The 24,880-nt window shown below is 32.1% G+C and overlaps 2 protein-coding genes across 2 annotated transcripts; both read right to left on the bottom strand.

Moving 5' to 3' along the window:
* Window positions 1-3,452: 3,452 nt before the first annotated feature.
* LOC100788035 (UDP-glucuronate 4-epimerase 5) lies at window positions 3,453-5,073 on the bottom strand. The gene has a single exon (XM_003549832.5). It carries the CDS (start codon window positions 4,983-4,985, stop codon window positions 3,693-3,695), a length of 1,293 nt encoding a protein of 430 aa, XP_003549880.1. The 5' UTR covers window positions 4,986-5,073; the 3' UTR covers window positions 3,453-3,692.
* A 14,660-nt stretch (window positions 5,074-19,733) lies between these two features.
* On the bottom strand, window positions 19,734-24,587 carry LOC100787507 (flavonoid 3'-monooxygenase CYP75B137). The gene is made up of 3 exons (XM_003549831.5): window positions 23,782-24,587; window positions 23,291-23,671; window positions 19,734-20,497 (listed from the first exon to the last, which is right to left on the bottom strand). Exons 1-3 carry the CDS (start codon window positions 24,313-24,315, stop codon window positions 19,877-19,879), a joined length of 1,536 nt encoding a protein of 511 aa, XP_003549879.1. The 5' UTR covers window positions 24,316-24,587; the 3' UTR covers window positions 19,734-19,876.
* Between the last annotated feature and the right edge of the window lie 293 nt (window positions 24,588-24,880).

Here is a 24,880-nt window from a genome sequence, read left to right as displayed (position 1 = left end):
AACTTGATTCAATTTTGAACATTCCTACTTACTTGTATTGACAAGAAATAATTATAACCTCCTACAAATCTTGTTAGTATCTTTTATGGCAGGTTTTAAATGTGTTTTATATAATGTTTTGAAAATCGGATCAGTTGGACCAGTCAGAGCGGTCTAACCAAGTCGATTATACTATTAGATTGGTCATGTAATTGGCTCAACTGGATTGGTCATGCAATTGACCCAGCATAACCTTGTCATTCTGACCAATTTTTATGAAATATGGTGGCTTGATGTCATGGTTGGACAAAACAATGACGTCATAAATCTCCTAACATTTCTATCCCACTTCTTTTGCTTTGGACATTCGGGTCAATTGAAATACCCTTCATAACTTAAGGGCTAGTCCCTAGGATTACAAGGAGATTGTTTGCTTTGAACAAGTGTGATGTGATGGGAATAGGGCATTCTTTCGAATGAAGGTAATAGTCCAAGAACGCCATACCATCTTCAATGTCCTAAGCACTAGGGGTAGATAGAAGTGACTCTTGTGAGCACAAGGAAGTTGGGTTTTCTCTTATAGATGGGAGTTGTCTTCAAGATCTTAATGAAGACAAAATGCTTGAATTAGGAGAATCACATGATTCAAAAGCTGATTCATGTGGGTTTTGAGTATCAAGATTGAATTTGACACTATTTTTTGATTGAGACATGGTGGAAGGATCAAGAGAGAAGTAGAAGAATTGGTAAAGTAAAAAACAAAGTCAAGGTGAGAAAATGAACAATAAAAGCAAAATTTAAAGCTCTTGAGGTAAACAAAAGGATTTAGAAGATAAAGCAAAAATATTTGACTACCTTGATGGGTTCAGGTAGGTAACCTAAATAGTCATGTTGAAGGATTAGAATAATTTTTTCGTACTATTTTGTTTGGTAATCATGTTATTAGTACGAAGGATTCATCGATTTTATTTTATTGATATTTAATCTTCATTCGAAAATCTGACAGACTACCTTTAATGAGTTCTCCCCTAACAATCACATTTTCTTTTAATCCGTGGTAATCAATTCCAAGACTTTGTTTAAGGAAATTAAGTTCAATATCATTTGGACCATTGACTTGTTGCTAACATTTTGGTTTTATTTTAAAAAATTTAATAATTAAATATGTGGCATAAGGATAATATATATTTTTTTCTAATTAAATTATAGTAATTAGTAATTATAAATCTTAAATTGATTTTCTATCATAATAATATATTTAATGAATCAGGATCCGTTTCCATTAGGTGAGTCTAATGACTTACATCAAATCTCACCCGCTTAATTAAAATAATTTAAAGGCTAGAATGAATTTACTTAAAAAAAATTAAAAATGCTAATTATTATATCACGCGACAAGGTTTTGCCATATCTCATTAAACTTTCAACAAAGATTATAGCTCCGTGGTTAATTAATAGTTAATTAAGAAAATCAAAATTTAAAATATTTGCGGTAATATTTTAGTATATTATAATTCCTTTTTATATTTCTATTAATAAATTTTTAAAAATATATTTAAATCAGCATTTTTTTTTACAGAAATCTAAGTTTAATGTTTTTGAGATTTAAGAGTTATATCACTCAGGATTTTGCGATTTCTTCTCATTAACATTTAATTTTTTATTTACAGAAATCAACATTTAATGTTAATAATTAAAATAAAACATATCATAAAAAAGCTTATTGTTCTAACTTGATGCAAGCATCAAGAGCATTTTCTTTTTTAAAAAAAAGAAGATAGAACCACAGATTATTATAGATACCTTTTATGGAACATAATCTTTTTAAATTGGCAACACACAGTATAACAAGACTAATTCTCCTAATGAGTTCTTTTTTTTTTCTTTTTTTTTTCCATTTACAATATAATATCTAACGCTACGCCTTACTTAAAAGAGAATCAAACATGTCACAGAACCAACCACCCGTTACTAAAAAAACAGTATCATAGAGAAAGGTTGGCGTTATAAAAATTCAAAATTAGTCCAAAAAAATATGTACCGAGATAACCACGACATTGAAAGGAGTTTGCATATTTGGGTTGGGTGTCACTGTGTCAGTATGAACAAGTGAACTTGTTAAAAGAGAAATTCACAACAGGAAGACGGCCATCCATCATGGAGTGTTAATGAGTGAGACAGCTAACAAATGAATAAAGCCTCATCTACAAATTTTGACGCATTTCTTTTCTTAATAAATTGATTTTCAAGATTCATAAGCCATGGTGTGCTATGAAGAGCAGTATCAGTCAGACATTGGTGTGGTCTACAATTCTTACTTCACCTCTTTCATTTTGGCTTCTCACATAAAAAAAAATGGTTCAGATTTGCAAGTTAGAAACCACCTAACTCAAAATAGACTATGTGGGCAGTTGGAGTCTCCCAACTAGACACATGGTGAGATCAACAAGCCCCAGCCTCGTTATAGGTGTAGGTAAAAAGAAGCTTTCGTTAAACCTTTGGAGAATCAACAGTGTGTCGCCTAAAATGAAAGGAATGAAGTCTTAACAATCCAACTTCATCTGGTATGAAGCATCTTCAACCACCGTCTGGCAACGACTCAAAAGTGGCAGCAAGATAACCTGTCACCAATCAATCAGTCTCTAGCTGACAAATGAAGTTTTACTTACTTTGACCTCACAACATAAAACAGTTTAAAAAATAGTACTGTACTTCAGAAAGAGTTAACAAAAATCCCTTTGAATGCAAGAATTTTGAGCTGCTACGGATTGTAGCCCCCATGGCATTACTACCAGATGAGGGTATTCGAAAAATCAAGCTGAAACCAGCAGCTCCACCGCCTACCGTACTAGCTCATCTATAAGCTGTAGGCTGTAGCAACTAGCAATTGTCCTGTCAACTTATTCGCACATGAACTTGACAAAAAAAGCTTATTTGGAAACCTGTGAGGTACACTTTTTACCTATTTGAAACTGATAAGAGCATAACAATCTTTCATGATAAGAATAAGGCCGAGAGACTCTAATTCACACGGTATCTGTATCTGATCTTAAATGCATTCATGGTTTCAGCCACTCATATGAACCTTCAGAACAAGACCAAACTACCAGAACAATCTGAAAGAAACGTGAGAATTTCCAGTAATTCAAATTAATCATCATCAAACTTCCTTGAATATCATCACAGCTCACCTAACTAGTGTCATCCATGACCAAATACACATTTAGCATAACAACAATCAGCTGTCAATTACTCAGTCATCAACCCAAAGTTGCAGCCACAAAATGGAATAAGAAAACCAGAGAGGCTATACCAAGTGACACTCCCCAAGTCCAAATCAGACCATGCCCACAAGAATGATTTCCAATTAAGAGAAGCAATAGTATTTATTAGCAGTACACGCAGGAAGCAGGCAAATTCATAACCAAATGGCAAGCAGTTTTAAACCCAAAAGGCAAAGCAAATCGAGTCCATAAGCACAAATAACTAAAAATATCAATTCGATGTCTCAACTCTCAACTAAAGAATGTACAGAGGCTAACCTAAAAGGCAGGCATACAGTCGAAGATGAAAAAAAAAGACAGCACAGAACAGAACAGAACATGATGCAAGGTCATCCGTAACCCCTAACACAACGGTAAAACCTCTATCCTCCAAATTACAAGCAGAGCGAAAAGAATAGGGGCAGCAAAGCAAAAGAATCACATCAACATTCACCAAGAGCTCTTCTTGGAGTAAAATTCAAGGTACCACTTCACAAACTTTCTAAGCCCAGTCTCCAAATCAGTGGTGGGCCTATACCCAAGGTCCCTGTGAGCCAAACTAATATTAGCATGAGTGAACTTCACATCTCCATTGGTGGGCATTGGAAGCACCTTCTTCTTGGCCTTCACCTTAAGAAGCTTCTCCAGAATCGCCACAAGCTCACTCACAGGCACAGGGGAAGTATTCCCCAAATTAAAAACCCTAAATTGAGCAGGCCCTTTTTTCTTGCCCCCACTCCCGGTACTTTTCTTCGCGGTATCCAAAGCCCCTAAACACCCCTTCACAATGTCGTCAATGTAGGTGAAATCCCTCGCCACGGTTCCGCCGTCGAGTGACTCGAATATCGTAATCTGCTTCCCCTTCAGAATGTCCTTCGTGAAGAAGAAGTACGCCATGTCGGGTCGGCCCCAGGGCCCGTAAACAGTGAAGAACCGAAGCCCGGTGATGGAAAGCCCGTAGATGTGGTTATAGGAGTGAGCGATTTCTTCGCCGGCTTTCTTTGTGGCGGCATAGAGGCTTGCGGGTTGATCCGTACGGTCTTTTTCGGAGAAGGGGACTTTGGAATTGAGGCCGTAGACGGAGCTTGAAGAGGCCCAGACGATAGAGGGTTGAGGGTTAGCGGATTTGGAAGCTTCTAGAAGGTTGACGAAACCGGCGATGTTGCTGTGGATGTAGGATTGGGGGTTCTGCATGGCGTAGCGGACACCGGCCTGGGCGGCGAGGTGCATGACGTGGGTGAAAGGGACGACATCGAAGAGCTTGCGGAGGAGGGCGGAGTCGTTGAGGTCGGCGTCGACGACGAAGACGCCGGCGCGGTCGAGGAGGCGCTGGCGGGCGCGCTTGAGGGCGGGGTCGTAGTAGCGGTTGAAGTTGTCGAGGCCGACGACACCGTCGCCACGGCGCTTGAGGGAGAGGGAGACGTGGGAGCCGACGAAGCCGGCGGCTCCGGTGACGAGGACAGAGAGGCTGGAGGGGGAGGAGCGGCGAGCGGACTTGGCGACGCGCTTTTCCCAGTGGGAGCCGCCCCAGGAGTCGCCGAGGGAGCGGCGGCGGGGGGAGGCGGAGGGCGAAGGCGGTGACAGAATGAAGAGGAAGAGGATGAATGCGAGGAAGAAGGAGGACCAGAGAGTGAGTTTGGAGAGAGAGGAGTGGATACGGAGGCGGTTGTATGGGGATTTTTCTGGCTTCAATTTCCCTGGCGTGGAGGGTGCGTGGTGGTGGTGCTCATTCACCTGCGACATTTCATTCAGCCAGGGGTTTGAAGAAGATAACGAAGCTTTGATTTATTACTTTTTGGTTCTATGGGGATTCTTGCCACCACCCAACTCTCCTCAGAGCTAGAGATGTGTTTTATTTATACCACGTTTCCAAATTACGCACGTGCCACTAGCTGAGATTCATTCTTCATTTCAGATTAGAATAATTAAACAAGCCAAAAATATAAAATATATATTATTAATTATAATATATAGAATGATAAAAAATATTGAATAGAAGATATTGAAAATTTTCCTTTTATTTATTTAAGAAAGTTAAAGAATAATGTAAATGAATTAATTATTATTATTAATTAAATGTAACTACAAATTAAATATTTATTATATTTTTAGTATAAAATTAGTTATTATTATTTCTTGACAAATGTTGGATCTAAAAGAATATATTAGTTTTTCACAACCTAACGAGCTAAAATTCAGATCCTATTGAAAAAGAGATGTCAATATTTATATTTTTATCAAAAAGAAATTATTGTTTGAATATGCTTCAAATAAGATTATCCGTTAAGAAAGATAATGTGAAAAAATTGTTATTAGGAGAATCATCAAATTATACTTAAAAAATTTTAAAATAAGAAATATAAATAATTAAAAGACAATCTTGATCTAATTGGTCCTTCTTTCATATATTTGATTGAATAATCAAAAGTCAAAATTTAAAATCAAGATCATTGATTAAATATAATATCTCCAACTTAATTGATTGACATGTTGCAACATAGGAAAATATTTTTATATATGAAATTAAAAAAATGTGTTTTCTCAAATAAACAATAAAAAATACTAATGTATGATCATATTTCAAATAATATTATCTCTTAAGAAAATATATGTGAGAAATTAAAATATTTATTATCATGTCATAATAATTTATTTAACATTTTTAAACAATTAAAAAAGTAATAAATGTAAAATACATTTTCTCTCACTTTTTAGGACAACTTAGAAACATGTAATCTATATTGTCAACAATCATTGACAATAATTAGAAGAAGTAATAATAATATTTTAGGAACATTACATGCATTAAAAAATATTTTTTTAACATAATTTAATACTTTTATTATAAAACTAAGTCCTCTTGTTAGTAATTATTTCACTAACTTTAATTTAGAAAAAAAAAATATTACTAATATCTAATTGATTCTCACTAAAATTTAAATTTATACACATAAATACAGGTGCAAGCACTCACATATATAATTGAAAATTGATAGTTTTTATAATAATAGTTTTTGTACTCACGCCATGGAATATTATCTTGTTCATTGTTGTGTATATGTTCAATAAAATATAAATATTTTTATTTTTTGAATATATGCATACAAAATTAAAAAATGATTTCACTCTAATAATTTAATTGTTAGTGTAGTTTAGGTGAATTGTTCCTTCCCATGAGCTAGTGTAAATTTCTCCTACTTGATTTACTAAAAGGTGTCCATAGCAAGAGTTTGATTTTAAAAACTTACTTTTTTATTGGGCTAAAATATATAATATTGTAATAGTAATAACAAATGTTTTTTAAATGTCAAAATAATTTAAATACTTAATGTAAAAGCTTCTTGATGAAGTTTGCAAGATAATGTACATTTTTCCAATAGATCATGCATGTTTTCATTAGTTATTTTCTTCATTTCATAAGAAAATGTTCATCTAGATAAAATAACATATTCAATAACTTAATTAAGTGACATATTGATAAGATAGTTTTTATTTATCTTAAAAATATTTTTTATGTCAATATTTATATTAAAAATACAATAATAATAAATTTAAAATATAAATTTAACTCTAATAATTTAAATGTTAATGTAATTTCAGACATATTATTCCTTCCCGTGAGTTAAGTGTAAAATATCCTTATTCATTTAATAAAAAAATTCATTCCAAGAGTTTGATCATGATTTTATACATGATATATAATAAAATTTAAATATCCATATTTATTTATTAATAAATATAATCATAAAAATATTAATAAATATACATATATAATATCAATGTGTAAGAGCAAAATTAAATTTATCTAGGTTTAAAAAAATTAAAATTTATATTCTATTAATATAATATGAATTAAATAGATTTAATTTCTTTAATCCAAAAAATTTAGATGTAAATATTGTTTCGGGTAAATTATTAATTCCTCTAAGTTAAGTGTAAATATTCCAAGTTTACTTTGGAGGAAAATGTTACTCTCCATTATATTGATTTTATATATAATTTCTATATTAATAAATTTACATACAAATATCATCGTATAATTTTTAAATAAAAAAAATCAGAGGCCAGGGAAATTCTTCAATAATTATTATAATTGATAAGATAATAAATAAGGAATAAGTAATGTTTTGAAACAACTAATTTAGATTAACACATTCAATAAATTAGTTAAATCACATGATGATAAGCAATAAACAATACATTTATATTAAAATTATTATAACAAATTATAGAAACTTAATTTCACTTTAATAGTTTAAACATTAATGTAATTTTAGATAAATTGTTTCTTAGTGTGAGTGTAAGTTTTTCTTAAAAATGATTTTATAAACTATTTTTTTCATTGTTGTAAATATTAAAATATTTAAAATTCATCCCTATAAAATCAGAAGCTCAACCAGAACCCCATGGCTTCCAAGACCCTCAAAATCCTTATTCCCAGTTATCAATTAGAGAAAAATCAGAAGCTTAACCAGAAACTTTAGAAGAATATGATGAAAGTGTGACAGAATCAGAAGATTTTATAGTATAATATGTTGAATTTAAAGAACAAATTAAGGAATCTTGGACAGATGCAGAAAAGACTTATTATGATGAAGAAGATTAAGTTGGGTATATGGACATCTCAAACATTTTGATGGCTCATTCCATAACAGAACCATTCTATGACTCTCCCATAGAAGAAAACCCATTGATCTCAAGAAGTTCATCCTCTAAACCAAATGGAGGACCTTGGTTTACTCTTGACGAAACTCCCCCAAGGGAATGGAGAAAAAAACTCATTGAGATGGGAGCATGGATCAATACAAAATTCATGAAGGATGCATATCCTTACAAAGTAATTGAAGAATTTTGTTGCGGAATGACCGAAAACCTGCAGGAATGGTATCACAATCTAGGACCTATTCGTCAAAACTAGTTCCATGAATTGGGATCTACTGCAGCTATTCTAGGAACTCTTCATTAGGAATTTATTGGAGAAGGGAAAATCATTGAAAGGAAGATCAAGCAGGAATTTTTTGAGATGAGGTGTTGTTCATTAAAAATAAAAGACTTGGATAGACACTTTCAAAGAATGAATCAGAGATTTTATCTTCTCAATGGTCTCAATGATCCTAGTCTGAAGAATACTTATGTGGCTTTAGCTTTATTACTAAAGGAAATACAACCAGAGTTAAACAAAATGGTAGCACCTGCCCAGATGGATTTTTCTACCATGTCCATGGGACAAATCCATCAATTCACTCTGGAGGTCATTGACAAACTATGTAGACAACACCAGTATTTCTATGATATCATGAACAGAAAAGCCAAGTATAGCAAAGCATGCAAAAAACCTTTCTTGGAGATTAAATGTAAAGAGAAAGCTTGTCACTGCTCACCAAAGAAAAAGAAAGTCCTACCAAGTGACGCTAAGGGGGAGAGGAGACCATGAAAGTTTTTCAGAAAAAAGTCGGAGGAAAGGAAAGGCTATGGGACAAAGATGTTTTATCTGCAATCAGCCAGGACATTTTGCAAAAAATTGTCCCAAGAAATCGAAAAAGGTTATCAAACTAATTTCTCATCTTCAGATTGGTGAATATGATGATATAGAATCTCTGTATTCAGAACAGAGCGATCTAGATGAAGAAAATGAATTTGCCTTAAATCAGACAGATTCTTCTGACGAAGAGTCCTCAACCTCTCCTATCCCTATTTTCTCTATCCACGAAGAGCAGTCTATAAGACCTGCAATTCCTCAACCATGTGTTGAAATTCAAGTGCCAAAAAAGAAGTTCGAAAAACCTATCAAGGTTACCTAGTAACTCATGCTCCAATAGGCATCAAGTTTTTTCCTGATTGTATCATTTGGACCAAGGTTACTAGAAGCCAATTGCTTGACAAAGATCTCCTCATAGATGATATCCTTCTCTTCTCAAAAGACATTGTCTCTCATAAAAACTCGTTCAATCAATTTTTTGAGATAGCCAATCAGCATGGGATCATGCTCTCAGGAAAAAACATCCAGCTAGCTCAATCTCAAATTTATTTCTTAGGGATGCATTTTTTCCGAGGAACCTATCAACCTCTGCCTCATATAGTCATGAGCTGTTAAATTTTCCTGATGAATTTCTCACAGTCAAACAAATCCAACAATTTTTGGGAATTGTAAATTATATCATGGATTTTATCCCCAGAGAAGCCCAATATACTTGCTCACTGTCAAGACTCTTGAAGAAAAATTCTTCTCCATGGTTAGAAGAACAAACAATAACAATTAAGGAACTAAAGAAGATTGCTCAAAATCTCCCAACTTTGAAGATTCCTGGAACAGGTTAGAGGATATTGCAGACTGATGTGAGTGACCATTATTGGGAGCTATTATGATAGAACAAGAGGGAGAGAAGAATTACTACTGTGGTCATGCTAGCGGACAATTTAAAGAAGCTGATAAGCATTACCATACTACATTCAAAGAAGCATTGACGGTAAAAAATGGAATCAAGAAATTTGATTTTCATCTGAGAGGACATAAGTTTCAGGTAGACATGGATAATTCTTCATTTCCAAAAATTTTGGAATTCAAAAACAAGATGCCTCCAGATTCTCAAATTTTAAGGCTCAAAGGATTAGTTCTCCAGATATGATTTTTCTGTTAAACACATAAAAGGGAAGAATAATTTGATTCTTGATTTTTTATCGAGACCAAGCAAGATTGTCAAGGTGATAACTTCTACTCATTCCTTCCCTTTGACATTCATGGTAAAATCCTTAGCTGAAATAGCCAAAACCATAAGGGATTTCCCTCCATAGTTGGTGTTCCATACTTCAGCAGAAATTCTTCAATATGCTAAGTCTCATTACTTCCATTTCCTTCACGAAACCATGAGATTCAAATACACTCCTGCACAAATATTTGATCCCGAGATACCCTTTGAAGCTATATTTGAACTTTTTTGTGAGATTGGATGGAATTTGTGTGAACTAACCATATGGGCTATTTGGTGTAATACAGTTCAATACTTTATTCCCATCGCCTTAAAGCCCCTGATGATATACCATATATTGACAGATCCATATAAAGATGAATATTTTTTATAGACAATGTTAGAATGGTTCTTTCCTTTAGCTTGGTGGCGTATGAAGCTGAAACAAATTTTAGACACTGAAAGGCAAAGAGGAATCCCAGAAGATCACAAATAAAATTTGGTTTCTATTGTGATTATTCATCATCCTTGTTTTATGGAACAAGGACAACTTTGGTTTAGTAATGAAGCTCAAATTTGGGGAACGTTTGAAGCATATCCTTTAGATGAAAGTTATTGGATCCAACTGGAAAAACACCTCTGAGATTAATAATTATTCACGCAAACCTCTGGACCCATACCTACAAGTTCATCCCAAAGGCCAATGGATTGTTATCCTACTGATAGGATAATACTTCAGAATGCTAATGACAGTCAAATTCGCACAGAGATTTATGTTCCAGATCCTGAGTTCCAAAAGGTGGAAGATCTAGCAGATGACAATTTCGCTTTAGAACAAGACTTGGAGGACTACAATGCTCAATTGATGGAGGAGTTATTACACAAAAAATAATATCCTTATTATCATCCAACGTATGAAAGTCTCACCCAATCAGAAGTACAACATTACAACTTGTCACTATCCACCAGATCAGACTAATGAACTGCTAAAGGAATCTTGTATAAAGGTGTGCAGTAAGAGAGTGACTTCTTTAGGATAAGGATGGCTGAAATCCTATCCTCCTCGACGTGTGCCACATGTCTACTGTCAGAATCTGCTTTATAACTCAACCTTATCTTGAGTCTGCTTTATGACTTAGCCTTATCTTGCTTTTAGAAAGTAGATTCTTTGTTATCTTCTTTTGTAATAATCTTATCCTCCCCGGGATAAGACCTTGTAAATTGGTGTACGTCCTTTTCCTATATAAAGGGGACTAGTTTGTATGTTTAGGCACACTGAATTCAATAACATTCTCTTCTTACCTAAATGTCTCTTTTCTAAACTCCCTTTTCTCCGAAACTCTGAGTTATATAATGTTTATCATTTGAAACTCTCACAAGCTAGTATGCTCTACACTCGCCTGTTTGAGGATCTTGTGTATCAGAACGCCGAATATTGATATCAATTGGAGGTTATCTCTATGGTCTGTAGAAATCTTGAGTCGAAGTTATCCAAAGATGGTTAATGCCCAAGGGTGTGGCTCAGAAAAACATAACAGATATACTAAGATAATAGATATCCATGAATCAGTTGAGGCAACTAAACTAGCTGACAACTCTATGAACAAAAAAAGTGAAGCGAAGACCAAATTTGTTGTGTACTTATATAACATTATACACACTCCACATCATAGCAACAGTGTATTAAGATTCTCTATAAAATCGAAAGTGGCAAACTTTTTGCATAATTCTTGAAAAAACATTGTAATTAGAAACAACATGCCAAATGAGCCTAAAATGTTGTTATATGTCTCTGCCCAACTAGAAAATACTCATAACTCTATCTTTTCAACCTAAAATAAATAACTCTGGAAAAAGATGGTAAGCAAACTCTCAAATAGAGTGTGGCATATGAATGGACCAATAGGAAGTTGGAAGAATAGAAAAAATAAGTACATTAAAAATACAAACTCATAACAACCAGCACCAACTCTTGCCTCTATGAAACTATCGTCTAACTCTCCCTCACCTCAAAGGCATGGACGTGCCTCTCTCCTTCATATCTGTGACCCCAACATCATCGCACGTCTCCACCACCACCATATCACCATCTTCGACCATTTCTGCCTCCATTACAACCTCAACCACAACCACCTCCACCACAGATCCCCATGGTGTTGAAGAGAGAGAAAGAGGGGGTTTGACTTGAGGTATAGAGGCTGGAGAAAGAGAGTTATGGTCTGAACATGTGTCAACATTTAATTGATTAATGGATTAACTTCAATCATCAGTTTATCGAACCTACGTCAAACAAAAGTCATGATTTTAATAGAGCAAATAACATATAGAAAATTTTATGGAACAAAATTCAAATATTTCAATATTTATAGACATGAAATATACATTTTAATGGAATAATTTTACTAATAATTGATAGGTTAGATTAAATAATTTCTTTAATAAATTAGTTAAGTTACACTAATATTTATCCCATGTTTTATATTTATAAGTTAGATGATAGTAAGGAAGGAAACAATATATGTATTTTAACAATATTATAACAAATTATAGAAATTTAATTTAACCGTGAAATTTAAGTCTCATAGATGCTATTCAACATTTTTATTTGAGTTTAATTTATGTCTTTATGCATTGCCTTTTACATATAGCAGTATTTTGGCAAAAAAGATTGCTTGGATGCAAAGACACCGTAATATAAATGTAAAATAAGAAAATCTAAAGATTAAAAGTGGTCACAAATTTAAACGTAAAAAATATATTTTAATCTATTTTTTTCTCCATCAAAATTAATGATTAATTATTGAAAATAACAACAATATATTCCATAAGGAAAGATTCTATAATAGCTACAATAATTGTAATTAATTCTCACCAATAATAACATTAATAGTTGGTATGCATAATGGAAAGTTCTATACTTGAATTTACAGTATCTTCAAAACATCTAATCTAATCATTTAGTTATGAATACAATTCTATAAAAAATTAGAAATATTCTCAAAGAATTATATATATCAACTTTCAACTCTTTGGTGGTACCATAACATGTCTCTTTCGAAATGATACTTATAACTCAAATGAGGGATATATGATTGTCAACTTTTTACAACCTTTAGTAAAATATATATTTTTTTTCTTTTTCCATATTTTTGTCGAGCCTCTCGTTTCCATGTAGCTTTTGCCTCAATTTTTCACATTATCATTCTAAAAATCAATATTTAAAGAAAAACTTTAATCTATAATATAACAAAAAAAATTTGGAAAATAAACAAGATAAATGAAACAGATAAGCCTAATCGATTATTTCATCTCTCTGAAGAGAGTCATACTTTTTGACCACTTTCACTTTATAGACTCACTTTTTCACAATAAAAGTTTAAAACCTGGATGCAAAAATTTGAAGACAGAAAAATCTAATCAGAAAAAATAGAATTATTGGAAAAAAAAAATAAGAGAAAGAAAAAATTCACTCAAACCTTTTTGAAATCTAATCTCTGATGTGACCATGGACACTAAACACCCGAATGGAATAAATCAAACCTTCCAAACTTTTTTCCATTTATAAATCAATGTCTTACAAATAGATGCTTGAATTCTTGATCCCTGCATACAAAACAAAAGAAAAAACAAAAAACTAATAGAAGAGTAAATCGAGACCTACTCGTGCCTTCAATAAATATAAACAGAAACACAAAAACATACATTTTCATCCATTAAAACTAACTTATAGAACAAAAGTTGTTTCCCCTTGTTTGATTCGATAAATCTTCACCAACCTAGCTTTGATACGAGTTATCTTTCACAAGAGAAATATCTCTAATTGAATCATATTTAATAGACATAGTCATATTCTTATAACCCTTGAAGCACTTAACCCTCAAAAGTGAGAACAAGGGAAATGGATCCTCTCCATTGGTAAAAAATTGGAGAGTTAAATAAACATGAACCGTAGATGAAAATGAACAATACAGATCTTGCCACGTATACCACATTATTTGTGCTTCTCTCTTTCCTGCATCCTACCTAGAAAAAATAAATTCAGCACATGATTAGGAGAATAGAAATCAAACTCAAATTGTGGTTGCTTGAAGAACACTATACACTATCATAACATTATTCTTTCCCAAATGCCAACCATAAACAAAACAAGCACTCAATGAATTTCTTTTATTCAAGAAAAGTATTTGCATCCTTATGAGTATATATTTGTACTTTGTAGATTAAATCACTAATCGTAATTTCCAGAATCTGTCTTTAAGGGACATTTGACCGAATAGGTGGAGGGGCATTATGCTTCTAATCTTGATTGGGACCATGATTTGATTGTTTTAGGCAACCCATAAGTAAACTTGCATGAGCATGAGCATGAGCTGATGTGTAAAATTAAAAGGAGTAGTAGAGAGGGAGTTCCAAAGGTGAAAGTAGCCGACGGCGATGTTGGCAATCTTGGAAGGGTGGTGGTGGAGGATGAGATTCACATACCTACATTGCAGAGAAAGAGAGAAGACAGAAGAGTGTTACTTTTTTTTTTGTTTGACTTTGAAAACAAATTTAACATGCAACACGTGGCATGATTGGAGCCGTTTATACGATCCTACGGATGAAAATGCCTCGATTGCACATCCAGTTCCTGCAAAGAATGGGATATGATTTGTATTCGAGAACAGGAAACACCTTTAATAGGTAAAGACAGAAAGGTCTTTGAACTTCTGATCAATCACATAGATAATTTTTAAAACTGTTAGATAAATATATTTAAAATCATTTATCATTTATTAAAATTGTGGGTTATTAGTTTCTTATCGAGTATTTATTTATCTATAACAATTAACAATTAAAAAAGTCAATTTTAAAAACCATCAAATCCTTTTTATTTTCAAAATTTAACAATTAAAAATTATTTATAATCTATAACAATTAACAATTAAAAAACATTAATCTCAAAAGTTGTGAATTTTTAGTTCTTTTTATTTTGTATAATCTATAATAATTTATTTATGTATAATCTATAACGGTTAATAATTAAAAAATGAGAAAGGCTTAAAGTTACGAAATTGTTTTCGTCAAAAGCAGACGAACATTTATTTTGTTAACTTCCTTTTTATTTTATTTTTCAATTAATCTTTGTTTTTTAAAAGAGATCAGCCATTCAATATTTGTTTTCTTGGTATTCGTGCATAGGCGCTTCCTGCAAAATAGCATCACTCTTAAAAAATTGTTGGTTATTACTTAGTCTTTTTTATTTTCAAAATTTAATAATTAATAGTTAATTTTTTTTTAAATTTTTTTAGTTACAAAATTTAACAATGAATAATTATCTATAATCTATAACAATTTAAAAAAATAACTTTAAAAATCGTGGATTGTTAGTACTTTTTATTTTATATAATTTGTAATAATTTATTTATTTATAATCTATAACCATTAATAATTAAAAAGATGTTGGTTTTAGTCTTTTTTGTTTTCAAATTTTAACAAATAAAAAATCATTAATTTTGAAAACCGTTGAATCTTTTTTATTTTAAAAAACTTAACAATGAACAATGAAGAATATAAATGAAGGAATTATATCAGAAGATCACGTGTCAAAAGAAGAATAAGAAAAATCACATCTTTTTAATATTAACTCAAAAAATATATATTAATATTGATATTAATATTATTATGCATAATACACATGATAAATATTTATTTTATATAAAAAATTATTATATACATATTATATTATAATTAAAATTCTTATCAAACAAATATTTTGATCATATAATTATATTTTAATATTATAATAAGTTATTTATTTTGTTGTATAAAGTTATTTTTAATTATTAATAATTTTTTTAAAAAATTATTTGAATTCAGCTTAAAAACAAAAATAAAAAAGATAGATTGTGCAATAAATATTATTAATAATTACCTTTTGTTATTTTTTTTCTTTCTAATTTTTTTTCATTGTGCATCAATGTAAAAGATAGATTGAAAGAAAAAAATTAACAAAAAAAACTAAAAAATATTTTTGTTAAAGATTTTTTTAAAATGTTCTTATTAAACAATAAATCTTAAAAATATTCTTATTTAATATAGTTATTCTATTTTATATTTAGAGAGAAGATTTTTTACTAATTTTTTCAATAACAAATTAAATGCAAATAATATGATAAAATTTATCATCTATTAATTTAAAAATATTTTAAAAGATATATAAAAATTCAATAACTTAAAAGAGACATGGCAATTGATTTATTGATATTGTGTTAGTGAGCACCTTGATTTGCCTAGAAAATATTAGAGGGATTAATATGGTCATCCCAAATCAAGAAAGTTATAAAGATATTTGCTACCTGCATTGGCCCGATACAATCATTAAGTTAAGTATTTGAGTTTGTTTGTTTGGGAAATTATTTTATTGATTACTGATTGCAAAGGTGATGAATTTGATTTAAACTCCTACTATAGTACTATACTAGCAAAGTAGCAAGTATCCCTGTTTTTTTTTTTTCTCTCTCGTCTTTGCACCATTACATGCTAGCGTTGTAATTCATAGGAGACAGGTATCTTTAGCGAGTAAAATCATTGGATAATGATCATAAAAAATGTGTGAAAGGCTTATGCACTCAAATACATTGTCTGTTTTCCCCAATAAGTAAAAACTCCAGTATTCAAATAACCAATGAATATTTGTTGGTATATATCGTCAGCAGTTATATTTCGCCATTCCACAAAAGAGCTAATGCATATGGGCATTGCACGATCACGAGAGTGAGCAAAAAACTCGTTTGGGTAAGAAAATCTCAAGATCTTGATGAAATGATTCATTACAATGTGGAGCTGGTGCTGAACTCGCAACTAACCTTCTCAATGTCACAAATCTCCTACCACTTTGTAAATCATTATTATTAATTTATTATTATTACTATTATAATTTTTTAAGTGAACCCAATTTATCTTTGGCTAAAAGGTAAAAACTAATTTCTTGAAATCTCTTTAATTAAGATTACATTTGACAAAAATAGTTGAAAACAATATGTTTTAATCAAAAAGATTGTTGTTGGTAACTAGTAAATAAAACTCTGAAGAAAGCTATTGAGCTAGCTCATTATATTATAAACATTTGATAAAAAAAAAAAAAATTAATCCTGTGATTTTGGTAAAAAATAATAATTTACTCCTTATTTTTTTAGAGATTTTTAAAAAAGCATAATATAATTGATGTTTGTTTACGATCATAAGAATCGATTTTTTTTTAAGAAACAGTTAATTTTATAAGAAACTATTAAAATAGCTTCTCATTTTAATAATTTAATCAGATTTTATATTCTTTTCATCTTTTTATTATTTTAAACAGATGAAGCAAACACTTGAAAAGCTAAAAAAAAGGTCATTTTTTAAAAGAAGTGATTCTTCAACGAAAGAAACTAACAAATGGAGATTTCCAACTTTTATCTAAATCTCACTCATCAAGGTTCCGATTCAAATAGACTAAAATTACTTTATCCATAAGCAAAAAAAGTTTATGTTTTACTAAGTGCTGGCATGGACTTGGATCGAGCCACCTCAACCAGCAGAAATATAGAAAATAGGAAGTATTATTAAGACTAATGGTGATGCCGTGATGGTGTCTAATTAATTTAAAAAATAAGGTACTAGACTTGGGAAGGAGGCAAGCTTTCCACATATATATAGCAGGTAAAGGAGATATCTTGTTTTCTAATTTCAGTTAGATTGAGTACACTATTTATGGATTTTAAACGGGTAAATCAGAAAGAACGCAACCAATTTTCTTTGTACTGAGAAATGAGAATTCAGCATAATGATGTATGATTAAGATGCGTGCATCAGCTTCGTAGACTTTGGCCTCGTCAAAGTCTCTGTCTGTCTGTCTGGTGACTTAATTATACTCTCTCGAAGGTTAGAACTTAATAAAGATACTGTAATTGGAGAAACAGTGTGTGTACATATATATTACATCAAATAATGAAGAATAAACATTTTACATTTTGCGTGTATATATATATATATATATATATATATATTCCTTTTATTTCTCTAATTCACAACTAATCCAAACAAAGAATTAATTAATTGTAAGGTTAACTTTGAATGTGTGAGTTCGATCTCTTATATATAATGCATTCCACGTATTTTCCATTTCCTTATCTCCTTCTCACATTTCACTGTAAAGTTTCTTATGCACCATCCCTTAGACCAAAAAAAGTAAAAAATGTTATCAATATATATAGTTTGGTAATATTGTTCTTAATTAACGAACTATGAAGGGATGGAGCTAACTTGCGTTTAACATGTCATTTTGGCATCAAGGCTTATGCCGTTCGTGATCGTCTGATGGAAGCATGTCGGCTTGTCGGGACATTGTATGACGGGTAAAAATTCCAACACTTTCCGTATTGCTTCTTGTACTTCCATTGAATTATGGAAAAGATGTTACGGAATGTAAAATTACATTTTGGAAATGAGCTTTTTATAATGTAATTGCAAGTAGAGGAAGCAATAGTGAAAATTTAGGAAACAATAGTTTTGTATGACTGGTTTGTTTTACTAGGCCGAGCTTATGTAAGATTGGATCCTATCGGGCTAGTTAGATTGGAGAATTTTATTGGACTTACAGCATCTTTAATATGAATTTTTAAGCTTAAGTTCTTGAGTTCAAGAATTCTTTTCCTAGATTTATCATTATTTTTGTTTAAAAATTCTCTATGCTAGAAGTTGAGTTTTAAGGAAACAACTCTGAAGAACTTTTTTTTTAAAAAAAAATATTATTTTTCAATGTCTCTTTTCCTAACTAATTTTAAATGTAAAATCCATAAAAAATAATCTAAGAATTTAAATTGGGATCTACCCTAGAGTAAAAATTGAGCAGAGTTTTTATGTATTATGTGACATTATAGGAACCACACAAAGTGGTTGAAGATTCCAAAATAAGTTTTTCTACCAAAAATGCTCTTAATTTTTTTTTCCACATCAGTTAACTCTGTGTGTGGATCCCCTAAATGCAAGGGAATGATGGTGACCAAGAGGATCTTTTGAATGTGTTTGAAATGAATTCCCTAAATGCAAGGGAATCAGATGGTGACCGCGAGGATCTTGTTAGCATCACTAGCTATATATATGTCCTATTTCAAGACTGGCCTGCTGCAGGAACTGTAAACTTGTATTGGCCTTGGTAAATTTAGCCATTCTGGTCATTATGAGTGAGGATATAATATTTTTTTTAGTTGCTATAAGCACAATAACACATCTAACTTTTAGGTGTATCTAAGCGGATGGAAGAAAGATAGGTGATGCTATTAATTACACTTTCAATAGTTAGTTAAGTTTAATGAAGAATGAATCTTGTCAATCAATGTCTTACCGGAATTAATAAATAAAGTTTTTTAAAAAATAACGAGGAAATGTCTTTACAAAACCTTTCTATTTTTAATTCCTTTAACTACTATCTTAAAAGCACTTTTACCGCATCTTAAAAAGCACTTATTATTATCCTCACAAAAATATCTATCCCAATTCTTGACAAAAATGTGTATATTTACACGTATGTTAAAATTAATTAACACATGCTCACCCCTGCTAACAATTAACAATAATGAGATTTGAGAGTTGAAAGTTGAAACAGTTGATAACCAATTATGCTAACATTATATACCATTATATGCGGAGCCATTACTAATGCTGTACTTCCAGCCCCTACTACTATTCAAGCAGTTCCAAAAAAACAAAAATAAAACTAGTCAAGTAGTACAGTAGAAAATAATTCTTTCCAGTAAAGAAATTTAAATGAGATAGAAACAAATTATAAAGGCCTTGTTTATTGCTCAATGCCTAAACTTGAACCACGGAAATAACATAGAAGTAGAAATATGTAGCATTGGGGATTAGGAACTGTTGAGTATTGATTACAGATATATTCCCATCATTAGTACATAAATATTGCATTCAATTATAAAGATCTGGGTTGGATAATCGTGGGGTGGGGATGGCAACAAGAGGAATTTTCTTTTTGAGAACAATACCAAATTTCTCCGACACATCTAATTTTTCTCCTTGAGGTATTGTCCAATCAAATAAGTGCAGAAGTGTGGCAAGAAAATACAAAACCGTCCTCTCAGCCATTGCTATTCCTGCACAAATTCTTCTTCCAGATCCAAAGGGAAAATAATTGAAGTCATTGCCACTGAAATCCCATTTTGCATCTAAGAACCTTGTAGGATCGAATTTAAGTGGGTTCTCCCAAATGGAAGGATCCCTATGAATAGCCCAAACATTCAGGAACACTTGAGACCCCTTTGGAATTCTGTAGCCTCCCACATTGGTGGTTTCACTAGGGCAATGAGGGATTAGAAGTGGAAGCACAGGATGTAACCTTAGAGTTTCTTTCATCACAGCTTGCAAGTAGGACAACTTATGAATGTGGGACTCTTCTACCATGTTATCTTTTCCTACTACGACTTCCAACTCCTCTTGGACTCTCTTCATTATTTCTGGATTGTGCATCATTTCTGCCATTGCAAATTCAATTGTGTTGGAAGATGTATCAGTTCCACCCGTAACCATATCCTGTTTGTGCAAAGAATATGAGAACTAATGTGTTACATTTGAATTTATTTTCATATAAGAAAATATTGACTTTTTTTTTCTCTCTTGTAATTTGTAATGATAATAAACAAAAATAACATTTTTTTTATAAATGTAACGAGTCTAATTAATGACTAGCACACACATATATATATATATATATATATATATATATATATATATATATATATATATATATATAGGCTGCAAATCTATGGAACGACCCGTTAAGTTCGCGGATTTAACGAGTTTTATTTACAGACTAAATTCTTATTGTTAATTTATGTTTAAAATTGGTGTACTTTAGTATGATAAATTTTAGCTTAAAAAATAAATCCAATATTTTAACTTTTTAAAAAACATTTTTTCACCATATTTTATTGGTCGGATATGAACCTTGAAAATAAAACCATTTATTTTGCAAAAAGGGTTTACCTAACCCGTTTAAAACATGAGTTTTGCGGTTAGGCCTTAAACAGGTCAGACCCATCCGTATATCCACCCCTAGTTGATATTGGCTCAAACCTCATTGCTATTCGCCTCACCAATATTTTTGAATTTCCAATAATACCCTTCCACATAATGTACAATGGAATCATACTTCCGTAGTCCAAGTGGGGGTGCAAAAAAAATTATACAACGGAAGTATGATTTTGTTGCGCAATTTTTTTTTGCACCAAAAGAATGAGACGGAAACACAATTTTGTGTTATTGAATATTAAAATGGAACCGTAATTTCGTTAAGCACCTCCGCGTCACCTTGACCCAAACAACACCCGCATCAACAACACCTTTGCACCACCACGCCTCTGTGCGGGGGGAATGCGTTGATGTCCATGACCTCTTTGAAAAGGAGAACTATCGTCAATGCGATGATATCGAACTCATTGAGAAGGGGAAGCGTTGCCTAGGGGTGGAAGTGGGCTAAGCCTTCCGTGGGGGACTTATGGCTCAACTCATTTAAGTTCTGGCTTGACTCGGCTCGTTTAGCAAAAAGATTAAGCTCAAATTTTTAAAAAAGTCTTTTTAGTTAAATAGGCTAGGCCATGGACTTAAAAAAAATCCTATTAAGCTTGATGGGCTAACCCATTTAGCAACAATAATTTTAATAAGAATGTTATTAAAATTATTTTAATTAAATTACAAAATTATTCTAGTAGTTTGATAATTTGAATCATTCTAATGTTTGAAATAAATTAATTCATATAACCAAAGATGGATAATAAGAATAAGGGCTTAAAAAACTTTGGTAGACTATCACATATAGTATTTGTAGGAAAGTTTAATTTTGTCCATATCTTGTGGTTTAAAATTGTCTTATTGTTTTTTTTTAACAAAAATCTTTGACTTTATTAAAGAAAAAAATATTTTTTATACTTCTTAATATGAACAAACTCTTAATTGGTCTAACGAGTCCGGCATAATTATATAAAAGCCAAACACAAACCTTAAAAATAAGCTCATAACAAGTAATAAATCCAAACTTGATCTATAAAAATATAAAATAAGTCAGACTTGGATTAGTGATGTTGGCAAGCCAATGGGAAAGTGATGCATTCCAAGGTTGGGTGGTTGAGAAGAAGGTGAAGAGAAGAGAGATAGGTAAAGACATCTTTTTCTCATATTTGTAGAGGCCCATGACAACTAGATAAAGTCCAATATCAACCCCTAGTTATATAAGTGTTGTTGTTTATTAAAGCACATTATCTTTTTTGGAAAAGAATATTGGATACTAATATATTTTAGGCTTAATTGTAAAAATAGTTCTCTTATTTATCCTAACTCACTAAATCGGTCTCTTGCAATTTAATTCACCAATTTAGTCATTTTTTTTTCAATCTGGCTCTTTGAGTTCCCAATCCAGAAATTGAACATTGACTCTCAATAGGTAACGTTGAGTGTCACGTGTCATAATCTTATTGGATGTTAAAATGGCATACAAAAATTAACATCCGACGGGACTATGACACACGTAACAGTTAACGTTATCCATTAATAGTCAACGTCCAATAGGAGTATTTTTACAAAAAAAAATTAAAGATTCAGCTGGTGAATTAAATTACATGGGAATCAATGAGTTGAGATAGATAAGATGACTATTTTTGCAATTAAGCTTATTTTTTATTTGGAAACTTCCAAAAAATCAAAACAAGAAAGTGATCCACATTACAAATGGGAAAACAAAGCTAGGATTTTTGTGGTTTGTTTTTTTTTTATCATAAATTCATTTGAATCAAACATAAAAATTATGTGATTTACATTGGTTCAATATTAATTTATTATCAAATTTGAATCAAAATCAGACCAATTTTTTAATGATTTGATTTAAATTAATTTTTGCAGTTTTCATTTAAATATTATTTCGTTAAATTTATATAGTTTCTTTTCATCTTTTAAAATAAATTACTAATAACAATTGACAAAACTTGTTAATATGCTAAATATTTTATAATAAAAATTTATCAAATTTTTATTAATTTTAAATTAAATATATGTTTAAAAAGTTGTTTAAAAAAATATAATATACACTTATAAGTTTTATATACATACTACTATTAAATCATGTGAAACTCAAATATTATACACTTACAAATCATAAAGTAGTATATATGTATTACGGTTTGATTGGATTTTAGAAGAAAAAAAATATGAGCATAAAATTATCAAAATAAATAAAAAAATTATTATTTAGTTCGATTTTTGGATTTTTAAGCGGTTTTTTATTTTTATTTTGGACCGAACCCATGTGAGCGAAGTTTGTGAGAGGGAGCGTACCATGAGCAGTGCCTTAACGTGGATGATGGTAAGTGGCGTCTTGGAGTCACCGGCTTCGTCCTTTAACTTCAACAAAAACTGCAGAAAATCCTTCATTTCTCTGCTTTCCCCGTCTTGCCCTTCCACCTTCGTTCGCCGATCAATCATTCGTTCAAACATCCCATCGAACCGGCCCACCAAAGCGTGCATCTGTTTCTCCACGCCTTGCAAATCGAACCGGGCCAACCCGGGAAAAAAATCCGAAACATTCGGCTTCCCCAAGAGCTGCGTTATCTCCGCCACCAGCTCCCTGAACTCCGCCCCCATGCTTTCCCTCTCCGCCCCTTCCACCGCCCCTCCCCACATCATATTCGTTATCACATTCATCACCGTCAGAAACACCTGTTGGAGGAGATACAAGACTGATTAGGTGATTAAGAAAAAAAATTACCAATGTATAACAAAATCTAATAAATTAATTATTAATATTTATTGATAAAATAAAATAACACCTGTTCTCCTATATTCACCGCGCTCCCCACTCGACCGTACAAATAAGACACGGTTTTGCGCATCTCGTTGCGGCGCAGGTCGTACACGGAGTCCAGCGTGGCGTTGCTCAGCATCTTGAGCACGCACACCTTCCGCAGCATCCGCCACTCCGGTCCGTACGGAGTCCACGCTATGTCGGAGCCGCCGTAGGTTGCTGACCTTCCGGCGGCGGGGACGTCGCGGTTGGCGAAAACGGTGTCATTCTCTTTGAGCACCTCGCGAGCCATGGCCGGTGAGGTTATGACGATGCTGAGCTTGCTCCCGAGTCGGAGCTTGAGAATTGGGCCGTGGATCTGGGCCAGTCCGGCGAAGTAAGTGTGGAGGTCCGGGTCAAGAGATAGAAGGTTCCCGAAGATAGGGAGGCCCGGTGGGCCCGGTGGAAGGGTCTTCTTCTGAGTGTTGTTGTTGAGTTTGAGGAAGTAGAGGCATGAGTACCAAGCTACCGTGGAAATAACACACAATAGAAGAACCAGGGTTGAGAGGGAAGCAACCATGGTGTGCTATTATTATTGAGTTGAGATATCAGAATGGAGGTAGGAGAAATTTATCACAAGTTGAAGATGGGTGGATGAGGTACAGGTACCCTACTAGTTAAAGAGGCAATATATAGAATTAGCAGTGCAACAAAATCTGCAAAAACAACATATATGAGTTTGCTTTGCATGGATGGCACATGAGGATTCAACAGGGAACACGACAAAGGAATTATTGGAGACTGGCAATGGAAGTTGTGCTAGATCCCAAATGCCACCCATGCCATGACCACACACTATTTTCTTATCGGCTAATATTTATTTAAAATCACAAAATTATATGGATTTTTCCTTTCTTTCAAAATTGTCGAATAATTTTTAATAATATTTTTAATATTTAAAAAATACATTAAAAATTTAATATTAATAGCATATTTTCTATCTGCATTTACAATCTCAGAAAAAAACTTTTATAGAATTAAAAGTAGAAAAGTTTAATGATAAAAAAAAAGTAGAAAAGTTTTAAACCAATATAGGTTGTATAACTACATTCATGCCAATAAAGAGTCAATAAATACATTAACTA

Source organism: Glycine max, chromosome 17, assembly GCF_000004515.6.
Source record: "Glycine max cultivar Williams 82 chromosome 17, Glycine_max_v4.0, whole genome shotgun sequence".
NCBI lineage: Eukaryota > Viridiplantae > Streptophyta > Magnoliopsida > Fabales > Fabaceae > Glycine > Glycine max.
Note: the sequence above shows the minus strand (reverse complement) of the source record. Positions and strands in the feature narration are given on the sequence as shown.